The 17,206-nt window shown below is 48.5% G+C and overlaps 1 protein-coding gene across 2 annotated transcripts; it reads left to right on the top strand.

The window, feature by feature from the left end:
- Positions 1-304: 304 nt before the first annotated feature.
- On the top strand, positions 305-16,818 carry BCL7-like (chromatin remodeling complex subunit BCL7B-like protein). 2 transcript variants are annotated; one of them, XM_037427330.2, is made up of 8 exons: positions 305-535; positions 1,171-1,229; positions 1,560-1,576; positions 2,084-2,125; positions 2,713-2,797; positions 2,982-3,053; positions 3,531-3,656; positions 15,866-16,818. In XM_037427330.2, exons 1-8 carry the CDS (start codon positions 444-446, stop codon positions 15,955-15,957), a joined length of 585 nt encoding a protein of 194 aa, XP_037283227.1. In that variant the 5' UTR covers positions 305-443; the 3' UTR covers positions 15,958-16,818. The 2 variants fall into 2 exon arrangements, with proteins under 2 accessions (XP_037283227.1, XP_037283233.1); XM_037427336.2 differs by lacking the exon at positions 2,084-2,125.
- The last annotated feature ends 388 nt before the right edge of the window (positions 16,819-17,206 follow it).

Genomic DNA, 17,206 nt, shown 5'->3' with positions numbered 1-17,206 from the left:
TCGTCGCCATATTGTAAACATCACAGCCGCTCGTGGCGCCCATTTTGTTGCGGTTGCTCAAGGCACGAGTGAAGTTCACGGCGATGAGTTTCTCAAGTCAAGGCATGAGTAAAAATTAAACCCTTAACTGCAAAGTACAAATCGTCAACTTCACTATTTAAAGAAAAAAATAAAAGCTAATTCTAATGGTTGGTTCACTAAGTATTACGGCTAGATGGCGTTAGCCGCCGCCCACTCTAAGGGGTACAACCACATTCATCCATTCATTTATGCTTTTATCATGGCTTTTTTTCTTTATTCGGTTTTCCCCCCTCCCGCTTACATTGCTTGCGTGACTGAGTCGGCACGCTGCAGGACGAGCCTTTGTCCGACTACTGTTAACCGGCGCCGACTGCCGCCGAATCAGTTTCGTTTGTGTCAGGCGATCGCTCGCTGCTTCGACGATGATGTCCAGGTCGGTACGCGCCGAGACGCGGAGCCGTGCGAAGGACGACTTCAAGAGGGTCATGCAAGCCATCGACAAGGTTCGCAAATGGTAGGGGGAATCGATACCGTGAACGTGTTTGCCGGTGTCTCGACGGTGCATCGCGACCGGCTCACGCCGAAGCGCGCTCTAGGCGTTGCTTGCCGCAAGGACTACGCTGCGGTGCTTCGCGCCGTAGCCACTTTCCCGGTCGTTGTACGATCCCACCAACAGCCGCAGATTCATACGGCCCTTGGCAACGGCAGACATGATAGTCGTGAATCTTGGTTCCGCGGATTGTCGCAACACAGCTTCTCTTGTCACCCTGCTTCGATTGGCGCGTTTGTTTGTTGTCAGCGGCTCGCTTCGGTGTTTTCGCGATTATGAGTACGCATTGGCAGAACGAGTTGAAATTATTTTTTACGGGTAATTGACACGGAGGGGAAAACCTCGGCCGGGCGTTCTTTCTAGTTCCGTGCAGTGGCTGTGTGGTGTTTTTACTGTGTCGTGCTTTTAGTACATGTGCTCCAACCTGTATTTACATTTCATGTATGCTGATCCGAACATTTTCTCCTTTATTGTGTGTTGACCATGCATTCACTCGCCCTTCCTTAAACTTAGCTTAGAAAGTTATACGTGTAACACTTTCAATTGTCTTGATCACCACGCTCTACCGAATCTCGTTAGTGTGACAATTTTTTTTTCAGGGAAAAGAAGTGGGTCACCATAGGAGACACGAGTATGAAAATCTACAAATGGGTCCCAGGCGAGTATCAAACACACGTTGAAAAAAAAAAAAAAAAGCTCCAGGTTGTTTTATCTAGTTAAAAGTGCCGTGTTTCGCAAACTTGTAATAGCATGACCGAGGGTCCAGTACATGTTTTGGGTTCTGTTGGAGAAAGAATGTCGAAACGAATCAGCACGAGTTTTTTTTTTTTTTTTTTCATGGGGGGGGGGGGGGCACTATACTTCAATGCAGGTTTTAATGCAATTTGGAATGGGTTCAGAGCCGTGCAGGTTATAGGTGAGGGTGTTTTGCAGATGAAAAGCTATAGCGGATGCTGCTGCTTCAACTTCGTTTTTCTTCTTTTTTCAGTTCCAAGCACTGATCAGGTATGTAAACACCATTCCTGTGTCCAATTTAAATTTAAATTTCGATTCACAGTTGAGAGTCCTGGGAAAGTTTGAGCAGCGAGTTTTTGTATTATAAATTTCCTCTCGTTTCGTTCTCCCAGTGTGCTTGTATTTCCAACTACATAGTATATTCAGATTGGGCCTGTTACTGTTGCGTTCAATAACAGGAGTTGCGACAAATAACAGGAGTCCAGCAGCCAGGTGGAGCTGACAAATATAGGCTATCAAAAAAAAAAAGAAAAGGTTCTTCTCTGCAATATGCTTTCACATGAGACGTTCGAAATCTTTTCTAGCTGGTGAAATACGAGACAGTCAAGTGGGCCCTGCAACACTTTAAAAGCAATCATCAAATGGCTTAATCAAAGGAGTTAATTATTCACAAACCAGCTGCTGCGAAAACGTGTAGAATCGTGTCTTGTACGAGCGGAGTTACAGATATTTCTCACATGCTGTAATTGCTTTTTCTGTTCTCTTATTTCACTGAAGGCACCGGAAGCTAAGCAAGGAGGGATGGCACAGAAAAAAAAAGTTACGTCACGTGCACATTGAGCACTTTTATTGTTTTTTCTTCGACTGCGCAGCTTACTTGCAGATTTACCGCTAGTGACCACATGAGGGCCTCCAACAACTGCGGTAGCTGCGCAGCTCACTATGTTCAAATCAACCAATGGCCATGAATTATGTATATGACATCATGTGTAGAAAGAAGAGGGAATGATTTCTAGCTGACTTTTAAGAATTAATCGTTAATTACAGGCTGCATGTTGCGCTATAATGTTTGGCTTGTGTGTTCTCGGGGGGGGGGGGAGGGGGGGTCGACTACTGATAGGCAGTGTTTTCTGAGCATCCTGAAAAAGTATTGGAGGGCGCCCTCAATTATCCGCTTCTAATTATAGTGTATGTGGTGCCAGTATATAGAAAGCCTTTCGTGAGGTTGGTCTGAGGCTTGCCAGTACACAATATTGTACCTGAAATGCTTCTGCCAGGTATCGGAAGCTCACAAGTTCAGCAAGTAATGACTTGTGTTCTTGTGTCTAGTGCTCTGTTGACAGAAATGTCAATGTTATACGTGCCTGTACAGGTGGTGTTGTAAGATACTCATTTTCATTGTTTAGGCTAGGGCGAAAACCAAAGCACCAGCAGCTTCAAGCAACAAAGAAAACATTGAAACATCGGGTAAACACGACATCAAGAATGATGGTAAGCACTAGTTGTCTCGATGTGCGGTGAACCCTGCCTGCTCAGTGCTGTATGCTACACATGTACTTACTTTTATGATGAAACTTGTAATTTTATGTTGCTTTTGTAAGTCTTACAGTCTTCAGTTAAATTTTGTGCTAAGTTGCCATGTAGTTCTTCTTAACGTTGTTTCACAATCTTACAGATTCCCAGTCCTTGGTAGGGAAAGACAAGTCTAATTCAAACATGTCTGAAGGGCTAGAGGAATCTTTCACCGGTAAGTGACGCAAATTATCGAGACACATACATACAAATAGCTTTAATGGAATGACCTGCAAGCTTGTGAGAGCGGCAAAAGATTCCACCTATGTAGTGGCCTGCAGTCCTTCAGTTCTGGTGGCTTCCTCGGCCTGCTGGACCGTCCAGTGTTGATAATCAAGAGAACAGAGGCGATTGCTATAAGTTGCGTCCCCAGTACTGTTTATTATCTTGTGACATTCCCACAGTATGTGTATCCAGTGAATTTTTCATTGTGCGTGCCGCTTCCCTCCATTGTCTCTTGCCGTTTTGACTGGTTGATTGTTACGCAGTAGATTGTTTTGGTCCTCCTGAGTAAATCTGAGTAATATTTTTGTGAAACATGAAAAGTTCTAGTTCTCAAGTGCTCAAGTCCAATATTACAATTTGCCAATTATGTGTAACAGTTTTTCGTTTCTGTTTGACTAAAACATTTTCAACATGCTATTCACTTAAGGTTTCTCGGAATTCAGCCAGGACTCTCAGGGTGACAGTCAAGTCATGAGGGATGCAAGGCCAGAAGAATCTAGCACATGCATTACGGAGAACAGCAGTGACACCCAGTTTCCAGACTCTCAGGGAGGTAAGGAAAGCCGAGTTGACTTGACTGGGTTAACCATGTCTGGAATAAATTCGAGCTCGAAAAGATGAGACAAGCAAACAAGACGACATATCGTCTTGTGTCCCGTCTTTTGACGCTAATTCAGACTATGAATCGGTGCACTCAGCGAAGCATTTTATTAAGCTAATTCCTTGGCCTAGTGACACTGCAACTGTTTATGGCCAGCTGTGCTAAGTGTCTCCCCCTTGTCCTCACTTTCAGATTGCACTGTAGCTTCGCTACCAGTTGAGGGCTACATATATCAGTACAAGCTTGACTGTCTTTGAATGTAATTTTTGAATCCTATATTGTTGAAATTGGTGAAGTGGCAGTGTCATGCAAGTAATCTCATTGGGCTATGCAAAATGTTGGTGTCCAAAAATATAGCACTTATTGCATCCCCCCACCCCCTTTTTTTTTTTTCAAAATAATTTGTCCAGTTTACAAAGAAAAAACAAACTTTCGGCTACTTGGCAAAATAATTTTCTGTTTTCTTCCTCAAGGATCACATCCGATTTCTGCTATTTTATTAAATGAAAGTTAGTTCTTATATTCCTGGAGATGGCAGAGAGCCCAACTTCCTCTTCTGCATGGATCTCTCTTCATATATATATATATATATAAAAGGGAATGAAGTGTATACCTAAGGGCTCGTTTTTCCGTGTTTTGACACAATAAAAATGAGATCTAACAGACAATAATGCCAAGGAATGTATAAGGAAAGTTATTAAAACCAATGTAATGTAAATAAGAATATATATATATATATATATATATATATATATATATATATATATATATATATATATATATATATATATATATATATATATATATATATTGTAACGCGGACTGAAAGAGCGAGGAAGAAGAAGAGATCAGACGCGCTCGAGCGATGGTGATTCGGCAGTGACGGTAGAGCGCTGACATTTTTCATTGAAAATAAACCCATCACATCCGTAACAGCTTTGGTGGAGCGGTGCTGGGTAACTTGCCATCCTGGACCCCGCAGCAGAAGTTCTTCGAAGAAGCAGACGCTTAGCTGGCCTACCTCCGGACAACATCACCATGAACGACGACGCAGCAATCCCATTGACGTACTACGCTGCTGCATCCACCAGTGCCACCGACACGGCGCAAGGTGGCCGTCGACCTCGACAACCAGACTACTGGGCACCTGAGCCACGAATTTTCTCAGGTAAAACTGACGAAGACGTGGACGCTTGGCTAAAACACTTCGAGAGAGTGAGCCGCTACTACGAATGGGGCGCACCGGCGAAGCTCGTGAACGTAGTATTCTTCCTTGCCGGGACAGCCTTGCTTTGGTTTGAGAACCATGAACATGTCCTCCCCACTTGGGATATATTTGTTAAGGAACTGAAGGCCTGCTTTGGGGACACGAGTTCCATGAAAAAGAAAGCTGAGCAAACGCTGTCACGTAGGGCTCAGTTGCCCGGCGAGACGTGCACAACCTACATTGAAGAAGTGTTGAAGCTTTGCGGAATTGTCAACGCAAATATGTCTGACGAAGACAAAGTCGGTCATTTGTTGAAAGGCATTGCCGAGGACGTGTACAATTTTTTGATAACAAAAGAAAACTTGAACACTCCTTCGATTTTCAGGCAGCAGTGTCGCGCATTCGAGGCGTTGAAGACCCGAAGAATTTTACCCAAGTTCGGGCGCTTGGACAATGTTCCCACTGTCGCAAGTATGGACGTCGCCACCTGCGAAGACATTTCCTACCTCGTACGTCGGGTAGTTCGAGAAGAGCTCGTACGACTTCAAGCAGGTGACGTTCACCACCAATGCTCGTTCGCCGCGTGCCCCGAACCACCTCCCTACTGGATGCGAGAGCGTCACGTCGAAAACCGACCACGCACAGAAACTGCAGATTTTACCCCGCGGCTTCCGTTTTCCCCGACAGGTCGTGGCCACCACCGGATGTCATCATCTCGACGTGCCGCTGCGGACCCCCGACCGTCGTCAACCAGGCCTCTACCAGAAGATTACTATGCTTCATCACAAAATGTTCCTGCGGAGCACGACCCGTCTCCGCGTACTTCTGCCACCTCTGCTCCGGCTAACGTAAGTCGACAAGTCCCCGTTTGCTACACATGTGGTCTCCCAGGGCATATTTCGCGCTTCTGTCCCAGACGGCCGCCTGCACCGCCACGTTTTTCGACGTATCCGGCTCGCATGTACGAAACGCCTGTGCCGCCACGTTTTTCGACGCACCCGCCTCGTATGCACGAAACCTGGACCTCTCACTCGGCCGACCACCGTCCCCGACAGCAATGGCCTAACGAATTTCGCAGCGAGTCCCCTGCCTCCGAGAGAAGCCTGACCCCGCCTCCGACACGGTCCCGCCGGTCGCCGTCTCCGCGTCGTCGGTCACCTTCCCCGCATCAGCTGGGAAACTAACTGGTGCGACCGATGGAGGTGCGGTCGCGGAACGGTCAGTTTCGCCAATTCCTCCTTCTGCTGTGATGTTGATGAACAAAGTGCGTGTGTGTATAGACGGTGTAGATACTCTTGCTCTTGTAGACACTGGTGCTGCTGTTTCGGTTATGAGCCTTCGTTTCAAACATCGTTTCTTGGGTCACAAAGTTATGTTCGCGTGGAATCGTAAAGAAACTTTTCGTGGAGTTGGAGGCGAAACGTTATGCCCTGTTGGTATTTGTTCAGTTGTACTCACGATTGGTGGACAAAATTTCCGAGTTGAATTCACCGTACTGGCTCACACAACTCATGACATCATTTTAGGGATAGACCTCCTTCATGAATGCGCCGCTACGCTTGACTGTGGAACTGGAGAGATTCTTCTACAAAATACGTTGCCCGCTGCAATAGTTGACGATTTTCCGACTCTGCCCATCGATGCTCTTTCGTTGTCTGAAGATGTGACGATCCCTGGTCGAACAGCAGTGTTTGTACCCGTATGCTCTTCTCATGTCCGCTCAGGACCCTGCACTGGACTTGTGGAGCCTGATCATGCAAACGCCATTAAGAAGAATGTGCTGGTCCCACGGTCTGTCCTTACAGCCATCGACGGACATGCTTGCTTGTGGGCACTCAACGCAGCCTCAGAGCCTGTTGTTCTACCAGCCGGATTCAAACTGGGTACGTTCGAGGAGCAGGCCACAATTGACGTGAGAATGGTCTCAGAGTCTCCAGCTATCAGTCAGACTGCGCCCAACTACTCAGCCGAGATTAAACGTATGATCAACAAGTCGTTGCCTTCTTCCGAGCAGAATGTCCTTGAGGAGGTACTTACACGCTACGCGGGAGTCTTTGATTTCGCTCAAAACAAGCGTTGTTCCATGTTGCCCGAATCCCGTATGCACCACCGCATCAACACGGGAGATGCTACACCGATACGCCAGAAACCCTATCGCGTATCCCCGTCAGAGAGGCAAGTGATCGCCGATCAGGTCAACGACATGCTGCAGAAAGGCGTTATTCAAAAGTCAAGCAGTCCCTGGGCAGCTCCTGTTATATTGGTAAAAAAGAAAGACAACTCTTGGCGATTCTGTGTAGACTACCGCCGTCTCAACGCCGTCACAAAGAAAGACGTGTATCCGCTACCACGCATCGACGATGCTGTTGATTGTCTGCACTCGGCCGCATACTTTTCGTCTGTCGACCTAAGGTCTGGATACTGGCAAATACCAATGCATCCGTCTGACAAAGAGAAGACTGCTTTTGTCACGCCTGATGGATTATTTGAATTCAACGTTATGCCGTTTGGCTTATGCAATGCCCCAGCTACCTTCGAGCGATTCATGGACTCAATCCTTCGCGGTCTCAAATGGGAGATATGTATGTGTTATCTCGATGATGTAATTATTTTTGGCAAGACATTCCACGAACACAACCATCGGCTTAGCGTTGTTCTAGACTGCGTCAAACAAGCTGGTCTCGTTTTAAACGCAAAGAAGTGTCATTTTGGTGAGCGTCAAGCCCTTGTGCTTGGATATCTAGTTGACAAGGACGGTATACGACCAGACCCGCACAAAATCAGTGCTGTCCGAGACTTCAAGCAACCGACGTCTTCGAAGGATCTCCGTAGCTTCGTGGGCCTGTGTTCTTACTTTCGTCGGTTTATCAAAGACTTCGCCCAGCTTGCTCATCCCCTGACAGAGTTGCTCCGCAAAAACACTCCATTTCGATGGACCATTGAGTGTGAGGCTGCTTTCGAGCAGCTGAAGTATTTGCTTACTTCCGGGCCCCTCTTGCGCCATTTCGACCCGGAGGCACTCACGGAACTGCATACAGATGCTAGTGGTATCGGAGTTGGTGCCGTGCTAGTTCAATATCACGATAGCCGGCAGCACGTCGTGGCGTATGCAAGTCGTACTTTGACTAAGGCGGAGAGGAATTATACGGTCACCGAACTGGAATGTCTTGCAGTTGTTTTCGCCGTCCAAAAGTTCAGACCTTATTTGTACGGCCGGCAGTTCAAGATCGTCACAGACCATCATTCGCTTTGTTGGCTTGTCGGACTACGTGACCCAGCTGGTCGGTTGGCTCGCTGGGCCTTACGGCTTCAAGAATATAATTATTCTGTGACCTACAAGAGCGGTCGATGTCACGCAGATGCCGACTGCTTATCTCGTCTTCCATCTCCAACTGTGGATGCTGATGATGATGATTTTGACAACTACCTGGCCGCAATCTCATCCAACTTCCCAAATTTGGATGTCTTTCGTCACGAACAACAGCGTGACCCTTCGCTGAAACCAATGATTGATGTGGCTCGTAGCTCTAAACGCACCACGCCATTCGTGATTCATGACGCCCTACTATATCGCAAGAATTACTCCAGCCATGGTTCCACACTACTACTCGTCGTGCCAGAATGCCTGCGTCTTGCGGTATTCCAAGCCATGCACGATGACATCACGTCTGGGCACCTTGGATTTGCCCGAACGCTTCACCGTATCCGACAACGTTTTTACTGGCCTCGACTCTGGAAGACCACCAAGCACTACGTCGCAAGTTGTGATGTCTGCCAACGTCACAAACAACCTACCACACCATCGGCCGGCCCACTGCAGCCGGTTAAGCCACCGACATCACCATTCGAAAAAGTCGGCATAGATTTACTGGGCCCTTTCCCCAAGTCTACCACCGGCCGCCGCTGGATTATTGTGTGCGTAGATTACCTGACGCGGTATACTGAAACGATGGCGGTTGCTTCAGCCACATCATCTGATGTGTCATGGTTTCTTCTACACTCGATCATACTTCGTCACGGGGCTCCTCGTGTGGTGATAAGTGATCGCGGCCGTCAGTTTACCGCTGACGTTGTCGAAGAGTTGCTACGGCTTTGTGGGTGTCAGTATCGCCATTCCACGCCATACCACCCTCAGACCAACGGCCTCACTGAGCGCACCAATCGTACCATCATCAACATGCTTTCAATGTACGTCGCAGCGGATCACAAGAACTGGGATGCCGTATTACCTTTTGTTACATACGCCTTTAATACCGCGAAACACGAAGTCACAGGTTATACGCCTTTCTTTCTTCTCTATGCTCGTCATCCGCAAAGTTTCCTTGACACCATACTTCCATTTTCGACGAACGAAAATGCCAGTGTCGCGCAGACGTTGTGTCGCGCCGAAGAAGCTCGTCGACTTGCTCGGCTCCGAACTCTTTCCGCCCACGCTCGCGCGAAAGACCGTTACGACGCAAAACACCCGCCCGTGACTTTCGCTACAGGTGATTTGGTCTGGCTGTGGACGCCTGTTCGAAAAAAGGGACTTTGCCAGAAGTTTCTTTCTAAGTACTCAGGACCGTTTGTGATTACTCAGTGCTTAAGTGACATCACTTACGCTGTCGCGAGAGTGACAGCTCAGAACCGGCGTTCGCGCAAGACGCAAATTGTGCACATTGCCCGATTGAAGCCCTACAACAACCGATCGCTTCTACTCGCTCGGTGAGCTTCGTCTGGCCCGGAGGGAAATGTAACGCGGACTGAAAGAGCGAGGAAGAAGAAGAGATCAGACGCGCTCGAGCGATGGTGATTCGGCAGTGACGGTAGAGCGCTGACATTTTTCATTGAAAATAAACCCATCACATCCGTAACAATATATATATATTGTTGCGAATGTATTTACTACTTTAGAGTAGAAAAGTACTCCAGCAGTCAAGATGGCAGCCGTTGTGTATTTCGAACAGCCCAAAAACGTCGTCGTCTTCTTCTTCGCACCGCCCGCATAGCTGCATAGCCGCGAACCCGCAACATCGACCTCCGGCGGCGAAAAGCGCCGACCCGGCGCTTGTTAGCAGGTGTTGGACGAGATGTACGGCTTGAGGCGAGCGACGTGGACGATGTCGGAAGATGTGGAAGGTATCGAAGGGTTTAGAGGTGCTATTTCATAGGTAACATCAGTTACCTGCCGTAGCACACGATAAGGTCCGGAATACTTGGGTAGAAGCTTTTCAGCCAGACCAACATGTCGCGACGGAGTCCACAGAAGAACGAGGTCACCTGGACTAAAGTGGACGTCCCGATGGTGGCTGTCATAGCTACGTTTCTGACGGAGCTGCGAGTCCGAAAGGCGCTGGTGGGCAATCTGACGGGCTTTCTCCGCGGTGCTAATAGCGCGGCGAGCATATGCTGTGGACAGGTCGGTAGGGTTGGGTACAAGCGTGTCGAACGGCAATGTCGGGTCTCTTCCATACAAAAGGTAAAAGGGAGAATATCCAGCAGTGTCGTGGCGTGAGCTATTGTAAGCGAAAGTGACAAAGGGTAGCGCAATGTCCCAGTCACGATGATCCGTCGACACGTACATGGCGAGCATGTCAGTGAGTGTGCGATTCAGACGTTCTGTGAGGCCGTTTGTTTGAGGATGGTAGGCCGTCGTAAGCTTGTGCTTGGTTGCACAAGAACGAAGTAGATCGTCAATTACCTTAGATAAAAAGTAGCGACCGCGATCGGTGACCAGTTGACGAGGAGCACCATGATGTAAGATGACGTCTTGAATCAAAAAGTCGGCGACATCTGTAGCGCAGCTGCTTGGAAGAGGTCTCGTAATTGCGAAACGGGTCGAGTAATCTATGGCGACGGCGACCCACCTGTTACCGTCGGTAGAAAGAGGGAAAGGGCCCAGCAGGTCGAGGCCGACACGATAGAAAGGCTCGGCAGGTACGTCGATCGGTTGAAGGAGCCCGGCGGGGTGTACCGCTGGCCTTTTGCGGCGTTGGCACGACTCACAAGACCTAACATAACGTTGTACAGAACGGTAGAGGCCGGGCCAGAAAAAGCGTCGGCGGACACGGTCGTACGTTCTGGCAACACCAAGGTGGCCAGCCGTTGGTACATCATGTAGTTGCTGAAGTACGGTCGAGTGCAAATGAGTGGGTATTACGAGTAGTAGTTCGTTTCCCACATGGTGCATGTTGCGGCGGTATAAAATGCCGTCTATGACAACGAACATGCGAAGCGAACTGTCTGTACAGCCTGTGTTCAGGCGGTCGATTAGCTCGCGTAGGGACGCGTCACGCCGTTGCTCACATCCTATGTTGCCGAAAGCAGAGAGCGAGGAAATACAGATGGACGCGTCGTCGGTTACTAGATCTGGAGCGTCAACGGGGTACCGAGAGAGGCAGTCGGCGTCTTGGTGTAAACGGCCAGACTTGTAAACCACTGTGTATGTGAATTCCTGGAGGCGCAGAGCCCAACGAGCCAGGCGCCCCGTTGGATCTTTGAGGGCTGAAAGCCAGCATAGAGCGTGATGGTCAGTGGTAACTGTGAAAGGCCGGCCATATAAATAGGGGCGGAATTTACCAACTGCCCATACAAGCGCCAGGCACTCGCGTTCCGTAATAGAGTAATTGCGTTCGGCAGGAGAAAGGAGCCGGCTGGCATACGCAAGAACTCGATCGTGACCGGATTGACGCTGGGCTAAAACCGCGCCAATACCGTAGCCACTAGCATCAGTGCGGACCTCGGTTGGAGCAGACGGGTCGAAGTGGGCGAGAATCGGTGGCGTGGTCAGAAGTGTTATGAGCTGGGAAAAGGCCGTGCCTTGATCAGGACCCCACTCAAATGGTACATCTTTCTTCAAAAGATCAGTGAGGGGGCGTGCGACCTCTGCGAAGTTTCTGACAAATCGTCGGAAATATGAGCATAGGCCCACAAAACTTCGAACGTCCTTGACACAAGTCGGTACAGGAAAATCCAGGACAGCTCGGACTTTGTCGGGATCGGGGCGGATGCCGGAGGAGTCAACGAGATGCCCTAGAATAGTAACTTGGCGATGCCCAAAATGGCATTTCGAGGAATTAAGTTGGAGCCCAGCCTCTCGAAATACTGAAAGAATTGAGGAAAGGCGCTCGAGGTGAGAATTAAAGGTTGGGGCAAACACAATCACGTCGTCCAGATAACACAGGCAGATAGACCATTTAAAGCTGCGCAAAAGCGTGTCCATCATCCGCTCGAACGTTGCCGGCGCATTGCACAAGCCAAACGGCATTACCTTGAATTGGTAGAGACCGTCAGGCGTTACAAAGGCGGTCTTCTCCCGGTCGAGGTCGTCCACGGCGATCTGCCAGTAACCGGAGCGTAAGTCTATCGAAGAAAAATAGGTTGCGCCATGAAGGCAGTCCAGGGCATCATCAATACGAGGAAGCGGGTAGACATCCCTTTTGGTGACCTTGTTTAAATGCCGATAGTCCACGCAGAAACGCCAGGTATTGTCCTTCTTTTTAACTAAGACTACAGGGGACGCCCACGGACTCGATGAGGGCTCTATGATGCCTTTTGTGAGCATCTTATTCACCTCCTGTTGGATAACTTGGCGTTCTGATGGTGACACTCGATAGGGACGCCTGTGAATTGGAGCTGCATCACCGGTATTAATGCGATGTTTGACTTGCGATGTTTGACTTATGGGCCTACCGTCAAAGTCAAATATGTCCGAATAGCTCGTGAGAAGATCAGTGAGGTCTTTGACCTGAGACGGCAAGAGGTCTGAGGCAATCATCTTAGTTACATTGTTGAGCCGTGTAGATTTGGCTGCGTCGGTGCTATGCGGGTTCGGCGAGGCGACTGTGGCCAGTTCACGTGACACTGATGAGATCTGGCACTCGTGTGACGGTGAAAGAGTGGCGAGAACAATGCCTTGTGGTAGGATTTGAGGGCTGAGTCCGAAGTTCAGAAGAGGAAGGCACGTCTTGTTCGCTGTGACAGTTAATATGGTGTACGGGGAGGAAACGTTGCGGGCCAATAAAACACCGGGAGAGGGAAAGACCACGTAATCCCCATCCGGAACACTGGGATATGGTTCAACTGTGACACAAGTTAGGGCTTGGGGTGGGAGGCGAACAAACTCAGCGCACGAAAGCTTGTTCTGTACCATCTTCGACTCTTCGGTGGCCGCAGGCAAGTCAAGTTGCACGACGCCGGCTGAGCAGTCAATTACAGCGGAGTGGTCGGACAAAAAATCGAGTCCAAGGATGACGTCATGTGGACAGTGAGCGAGAACATGGAATAGAACGGACGTCTGGCGGTCGGCGAATCTCACACGCGCGGTGCACATTCCGAGCACAGCCGGGGTCGCTCCACTAGCGACACGTACAAATAGGGACTCTGGCGGCGTAAGGACCTTGTTTAATCGTGCACGGAGGTCAGAGCTCAGAATTGAAATATGTGCGCCGGTGTCAATAAGGGCAGTAACAGGAAGGCCATCCACTTCTACATCAAGCAGGTTCTTGTCCGTAGTCAAGGTCAGCAGAGGGTTTTCAGGTCGGGAGTCCAATGCAGCGTCACCTCCGGGAGCTGCATTGCTCAGTTTTCCGAAGAAGGGCGTCCACTAGGGTGGGGCGACGAATAGCGGCGGTGCTGAGGTGACCTGGAGCGACGGTCATGCGGGGACGGCGAACGGCTGGACCGGCGGACTGGTGTCGCAGGAGTGCCATTGTACGGTCCATCGTCACGAGCGCTGTACTGCAGGGGCCGGTGGTTGTCGTCACGTCGATAGCCAGGAAACGACCAAGGTGGATACGTGCGGAAACGACAGTAGCGGGAGATGTGTCCTACACCATGACAATGAAAACATATAGGCTTGTCGTCCTGTGTCCTCCACTGAGCAGGATCACGATAGCGGCGGAATCTTTCTGGTGCAGGAGAAGGCGCTATGGTACTGACCCGAGGTTCCGTCAACGAACACACAGGCTGCAGCCCAACGTTTGCCAGCTCCTCTCTCACGACCTGTTGGATCAACGAGATCGTTGGTCGATCATCAGATGGGCGGGTCAGAAAAGACGGAGACGCGGCCTCGATTTCTCTACGAACGATGCGAACCACACTTTCGTTGTTATGTGGTTGACTGCATGGCGGCTGAAGGTCCTCGCAAGATGACGTAGCGGCCGTGTTCGGAAGTCGCAAGAAATTCTTGGCGACCCGGCGACTCTTCAGCTCTTCGAATCGGCGGCACTCTTTGATGATGTCATCAATGGTGGAACAGTCTTTGGAAACCAGTATGTTAAAAGCATCATCTGCAATGCCTTTAAGTAAATGGCTTACTTTGTCTTCCTCGGACATGTTGGGGTCGGCACGATGGCAAAGGGCGAGAACGTCAAGGATGTAGGTGACATATGATTCGGTCGTAGTTTGTGCCCGACCAGAGAGTTCTTTAGAAGCGGCCCGCTGGCGTCCGACGGCCTTACCAAACAGGTCACGAAGCTTCTGTTTGCAAGTATCCCAGCTGGTTATGTCCGCTTCATGAGCCTCGAACCACGCGCCAGCTGTTCCGCAGAGATAGAAGCCAACGTTGGCGAGCATCATCGTAGGGTCCCACCGGTACACTGCTGCAAACCGCTCGAACTTCGGAATCCAGTCGTCAACGTCAACATGGTCGGTGCCGCAGAAGTTGCCAGGGTCGCGCGGTTGCGTCAATACGACCGGCTGTACAGGCTGCGCCGGAGTCGCGGCTGAAACAGGAGCGGCAGAATTGGTTTCTGTTGCCATGGTCGGGCAGTCGAGAACACGTCCGCTTCGAAGTTCCGTCTTGCGTCGTACCCAGCACCTCCACCAAAATGTTGCGAATGTATTTACTACTTTAGAGTAGAAAAGTACTCCAGCAGTCAAGATGGCAGCCGTTGTGTATTTCGAACAGCCCAAAAACGTCGTCGTCTTCTTCTTCGCACCGCCCGCATAGCTGCATAGCCGCGAACCCGCAACAATATATATATATATATATATATATCTGCAGATAGACTTTTCGAAAGTATTAAAACCATAAACAAATGTCTGTTACACAAAGTGGGTTCCATTGATTTCATGCGTACGTGGCACGCGTACATCCCATACCTATATTGCGCATGAGCCACACACATGCTGCAATTTCAGTTATCCTGCAACTTCATTCTCAATGGGACCACAAAGTCCGACTCCTTATTTGTCACTGCTGCATGATCCGAATTTGAAAAGCCTGAAAGGAAAAAGAACAGGCATGGACAGTCCCCTGTGAAATAAATGCAAGACAGGATGGCCCTTGGCACTGCATGAAAGCCTTAGCCAAGCTCTTTGAAAAATATCCTGGGCCAGCTCCAGGGGGGCTGCGCCCCCCATAATGCAGCCCAGAGGGGCCCTCCCCCTGTACTCTCCGTCCACGTCACTTTCGTTTCGTCAAATTGTAGAAATCAGATGCGATTTTTAAAGAAGGAAGCAGAATTTACAGAAGGAAGCAGAAGAAAATGTTTTGCCAGGGGGCCCAAAATTGAACAAATTATTAAAAAAAGCGCGACATGTGCTATATTTTTGGTCGCAAGCATTTTTACATAGCCCAACGAGATCACTTGCATCAACATTTTTTAGTGATTAACAATTGTTTGACTAAATCATGTGATTAGTAACTCGTTTATATGGGCATTATCAATCCATGAATAATACTCTAAATAGAAAAAATCTAAACATGTTGTGCAATTCTTGCTTACATTATTTTCTACACCACTATGACTATAAAAGAAAATAAAAGTACCAGTTATGTTTTGTTGGGAACATGGTGTATGGATGTGACAACATACTCCTCTCATTAGGCAGCATTGAAAATTTTTTCTCCCTCATTTCATGGCAGCTAGCTTGGCTTTTATTCTCATTCTTGGCCTTTTATACTCTGTCTTCGAGATCTCTGCGCACAGGATCATGAGAACGAGACAAATGCTTTTGTGTTTGCTTGCAGACCTTTCAACAAGACGAGACGAGTCGAGTGAAGACAGCACGGAGGCACCACTAAAGAAGTTGAAAATGAACAGCGATTGTTCCAAGGCATAGTAGCATCGCGGCGAAACGCCATCGTCATCATCACAACTAACGATCATTTGTGTTGGCCAGGACCACCCACATTGTGTCGTGCAGTGCACCATAGCCACGGCCCACGTGCTGCTGTGAAGAAGGGTCAGTCGGTATCTCGGCGCTGGCAGTGAACCGATAATGAAGTGCATTGTGTGCAGGTGGGTGTAGGAATATTTTGTGCCGTGATCTATGTCACTTTGCACAACTTTAAATATAGGGCTGAAGGAGAATAGCGATCTTCAGGATGTCCGTTGAATTGAAGCAGCTTTGTACTCTAACTGTAGATAAACTTTAGCAAATGCTTAGGTCATTGTTATTTATTCCACAGCTTTTCTTCGTGGTTGATGATGTAAAAGTGTGGCTGTGCCGACTGGTCTAGCAGATACGATCCCGTTCTTTGAATCATCTGCTAACAGCTGCTGTATATCCACTGCAACAAGCCCCGATGCCTTGCACTTGTATTAACCTTGCATAACTGCAGCGCCTTTTGCCTGCTTATATTATAGTCTTTTATAGATATATTACTAGGATGAATTTGTGCTTATGAAGCAGTTTGATCAGTAGCGTACTTTTGATTTAGCGATCTGCTTTGTTTCGTTCACTTGTCACTGGTGTCACTTTCGGCAGATACAGCTAAATCTTCTCGAAATATACTACTGAGAACCTGATGTGAATAAGCACAGGCGGTATGAATTATGTCCTTGTCGATGATTTCATCTTTCATTGTGATGTTCATAGCAGACATCTTTTCTCATTATGTTCATTTTTGTTTGACAGAAACATCTTAGTAATATGAAAACTCTTGTGTTACAGGATACAATAAAACAAAAGTAACAAACATTTCTCATTACACTCCTTATCACTGGAAAGGTGACGTCTTGTGGTGTCCACAAGAAGGATCATTGTCCTTATTAGATAACTTATATCTTTAATTGTCCATGCAGTCTTCAAGATGACATCAAATGACACCCACGCTGCAAGAAAAAAAAAGGACAATGGGGGCACTATCATGCATGGGTTTCCATTAGTATATGTGGCTACTAAGGCTTCATTCATGTAGCTCGGATTGCAGAGCGACTGGTTTGAAAGCGGCGTTGGTCCCGGTTTCGTATTCCTAAACATTTAATTTCCTTCTGAGGAACTATTTTGAGGCTCCCTTGTTACACCGCGCTACGCACAAAAAGAGCAGCAAGTGAACCTTTCCCTTTCATTCAGTTAAATGCCTCAA

This window comes from Rhipicephalus microplus, chromosome 3 (assembly GCF_043290135.1).
Source record: "Rhipicephalus microplus isolate Deutch F79 chromosome 3, USDA_Rmic, whole genome shotgun sequence".
In the NCBI taxonomy this organism is placed as follows: domain Eukaryota; kingdom Metazoa; phylum Arthropoda; class Arachnida; order Ixodida; family Ixodidae; genus Rhipicephalus; species Rhipicephalus microplus.
Note: the sequence above shows the minus strand (reverse complement) of the source record. Positions and strands in the feature narration are given on the sequence as shown.